The 3,877-nt window shown below is 44.1% G+C and overlaps 1 protein-coding gene across 1 annotated transcript; it reads right to left on the reverse strand.

Moving 5' to 3' along the window:
- Positions 1-354: 354 nt before the first annotated feature.
- Positions 355-3,871, reverse strand: LOC123113569 (ferredoxin--NADP reductase, root isozyme, chloroplastic). The gene is made up of 6 exons (XM_044534854.1): positions 3,798-3,871; positions 3,670-3,720; positions 2,926-3,252; positions 2,137-2,356; positions 1,104-1,344; positions 355-933 (listed from the first exon to the last, which is right to left on the reverse strand). Exons 1-6 carry the CDS (start codon positions 3,819-3,821, stop codon positions 675-677), a joined length of 1,122 nt encoding a protein of 373 aa, XP_044390789.1. The 5' UTR covers positions 3,822-3,871; the 3' UTR covers positions 355-674.
- Positions 3,872-3,877: the final 6 nt, after the last annotated feature.

Below are 3,877 nucleotides of genomic sequence, written 5' to 3' on the forward strand. Positions count from 1 at the left end.
AATCCCTCCGTCTCATATATTATGGGATGGACGGAGTATTTCACAGCCTCTATTCAAGAGTTCGAATGTCGAATTTTGTGTTGGATTCCTGTGGTAACATTGTTCATGAATGTGCTGCCTCGGAACATTCCTGATATACACGAAGAAAGCAAATTCTGCTCAGTGTCTTCAATGGGCAAGGAACCCGATGAAGCACAACATACAATGGAAGTTGAAAAAACAATGGCATGAGCCTAATTCGTATACGAGGGATGGTAGAGAGTAAAATGGCAACACAAATTTTGGATAGTAAATAAGTATCATTGAAATTAGCAAGAATTTCCATACAAAATATCATGAAGTACGCACAGGATATGTATACGCTCTCTGAATATTTGAATGAATAACAATCTACAATATAGTATTGCACTTCATCCATGAACAACCAGGACAGGTGCTTAAATTCGGCTTCAGACAGAACACCTCAAGAAATTATAAGAACAAAAGTTACATGCTTCGTTTCACGCATCATGTGATGCAGAAGCTTATGAATTACATGGACAGTCTTATGATTCTCTCAAAATAATGTTTGATAATTCTACACCATCACAAGAATCATCCCATGTGTGTGTTCTGCCTTTTCCTGACATCGTCTCACAGCAGAGCGAATCATAGATAGCCGAACAATTCCGATCCTAGTAAACCTCAACGTGCCATTGCTTGTTCTTCTTGAGCTGTGAGAGCTTCTGATCCCAGCTCTCCCCTCTCTGCTCTGCCACCTTCTTGAGTGTATCCTGAATCCCTGGCATCATTCCTTTCAAACCACAGAAGTAGATGTGTGCGCCGCCATCCAAAAGCTTGAAAATCTCATCGCTGTACTCCTCAATCTTGTCCTGAACGTACATCTTGCTGCCACTCTTGTTCTTCTGCTCTCTACTTAGTGCTTTGTCGAACCTACAAATTCAACACACTCAATTATATTATATTCAACTAGTTTATTCAAGTGGTGGCACACCCAATCTACGATGACGGAACCATCCAAGTCAATAACAAAATGGCGGTTGGGGCGTGTGTAAAGATAATAAAAGAAACAGAGGGTATGGAGATGGAAGAGGTCTAATAACCTGAAATTGTCTGGATACTGCTTCAGGTAGCTTGTGAATTCTTCGTCATAAAGAAGGCTGTCCGAATTAGCCACACCAAGGAAGAGCCAAGCCAGGCCACCAAATCTGAAATTTGGAACATCTTCCATGAACATGCGGCGTAGGTACCCGCGGTAGGGAGCAACACCAGTGCCAGTGGCAATCATGATATGGGTTGCATTTGGATCAGTCTCAGGTAGGAGCATTATTTTGCCAGAGGGCCCTGGGGTCAGAAAGAAATGACAGTGAGATGCATAAACTTTAGAACATCCATCATATGCCATGAACTATGAGTATACACAATTCTACCAGAAAGAGTATGTGCATACATGTTTGGTTTGTATCTCGGAACAGGAAGCAGCACATTGTTTGAAGGGCATTTATTATATGCATCGAAATTAGACTTTTATCCAAAAATAATAATCAAGTACGACAAAACTATTAGAACAGATCCAGTTGGCAGCAGCCAGCAGGACAGAAAGAAGGTAGCTATTTATTTTTATTTTTGATCAAGAAAGAAGGTAGCTATTAGTGTCAGCGATAGCCATATACTCCCTCCGTCCCAAAATAATTATCTTAACCTTAGTACAACTTTGTACTAAAGCTAGTACAAAGTTGAGACACTTATTTTGGGACGGAGGGAGTATGTAAGAGGCTCTTGGATACAAAGGATTTATTATTTATCTGGCTAGTGCGTCAGAAGTTACCCCCAAAAAATAGTTGCTCTTATTGAGAACATACACTGTAAACCAGTGGCACTGTGAAAAATTCCCCTCTTTCTTAATGTTATGGAAGAATGGCTACTCCCTGCTCCATCTTAATTTACATCCTACACAATGTGTATATATGTCTAATGCTCTTTTTGTCAAAGGATTCAGAAATAGATGGTTTAAGACAAATGAACTTTAGGAACATGTAAACGAGAAAACTTAGCCCTTTTAGAGTTAGAGGCGCTCATATAAAACTGCTAACACACAAGAAAGCCTTTGCATCCATCTAAAAGAAAGCAACCAACCTGTCATCTGAATCTTGTCCCCAGGCTTTGAGTTGCATAGGAAATTACTGCAGACACCATTCTTCGAGGGGTCCTCCTTGCCAGTTTCAGGATCATAATAAACTGCACGGCGAACACATAAACTGGCAGTCTTCCCGTCAAATGAATCCCCATACCTAGTAGATGCAATGGAATACAGCCTGACATTCTGTGGGTTTCCAGGCTTCTTTGGGTTCTCTCCCTGATAGATGCACACAAGGTTCAATGAGCAATGAAGATGGGTGGTGAAAACAAGGATGGACGACAGCAAGGTAATGAATAGATATTTGGTACTTGAATTAACCTAAAGATGGTGAAAACATGGACGACAGGAAATGCTATGAACAGACATGTGGTACTTGAGTTAACCTAAAGCAATTCTCCTACACAAAGCATCAAGCAGCATACTCAAATCAATGTCTATAAATTTGAACATAATTCAAGTACAGCATAACTTGATATGTTTATCCTCTTATTTAATAATACAACCCCTGTTCTGTTCAGTATTCAGTAAGACAGACAAGAGGATGAAAGAGAAAGTGGTTGAAATGGCTAAACGCTTACTGGAGGAATAATCCTAAGGTAATTCTCCTAGAATAAAATCAAGCAGCATAATCAAATCAATGTCTATAACTTTGAACATGATTTTTTCAGTACAGCACAACTTGATATGTGTATCCTCTTATTTAGTAAGACGAAGAGTCCCCTGTTCAGTATTCAACAAGACAGAGGATGAAACTGAGTAAGTGATGGAATGGGCTAAACGCTTACCGGAGGAATGATTCCATAGCTCTGCCCCTCCCAGTACGGCACATTGCCACCATGGTCGATGACGACATGGCACGTCTCTCCCGGGGCGTTAGGCCCTACCGCCCGCTCAACCGAGACGATGGTGGCCGTGTAAGGCCCCTTGGGCTTGTAGGTGTTGAGCGGCGGCTCCTTGGCGCTCTCGAGGTCGAGAGGCGCGACAGAAACCTTGCTCTTGCTCGACTGCTGGACAGCCCGGCAGACATGCCTCGGCTGCGCCGCGGCCTTGCTGTCGCACGCCAATGCGGTGCCGATCCATGATTTGGTGCCGAAGCTGAGACTGTTGATGCCCTGAAGTGTAACAAAAGGTGAAATCAGCATACTGTTGATGTTGGGGGCGCCGCTGAAAAGGCTGTGAGCTGGGGCTCCACGGCATAGCAAAGCAAGAGCCTTGAATAACTACTGAATGTGCATGTACTAGTACTGCTATGTACTAGTATGTCTTATTTGTAAGTTATACATACTAGCTAATCTCTGCAACCAAAGCAAGAGCGCTGAAGAATTACTACTGAATGTTGCATCTACTACTACCAGTACAAGTGTGTCTATTCGCAGGTGATACTAGCTAATCTGTGCAGTCCAGATACCATATAGCAGGAAGCCAAAGCCGCAGCTAGCGCTATCGAATCTCGTGCCTAAAACTGCTCCCACTGATTCACGCACTAGCACAACACGATTGGCGCTGCGTAAAGGGATATGGAGACGCACCTGGATTCCGGAACCACTGACGGCGCGGTCCGAGGGCGCGGAGAAGGCCACCTGCAGAGGGAGAGAGGGAAACGGTGAGAACACGGCGGCCGTCGCCCAGGAGCGGGACGGGGTCGGCGCGGGCGTACCTGGGACGCGGCGGCGGTGGCCATGGCCGACGGACGGGCGGATGGTTCGAGGAAGGGGAGAGGGGAGGAGGGGTTTTGAT

The sequence above is a fragment of the Triticum aestivum genome, chromosome 5B, assembly GCF_018294505.1.
Source record: "Triticum aestivum cultivar Chinese Spring chromosome 5B, IWGSC CS RefSeq v2.1, whole genome shotgun sequence".
NCBI classification, from domain to species: Eukaryota; Viridiplantae; Streptophyta; class Magnoliopsida; order Poales; family Poaceae; genus Triticum; species Triticum aestivum.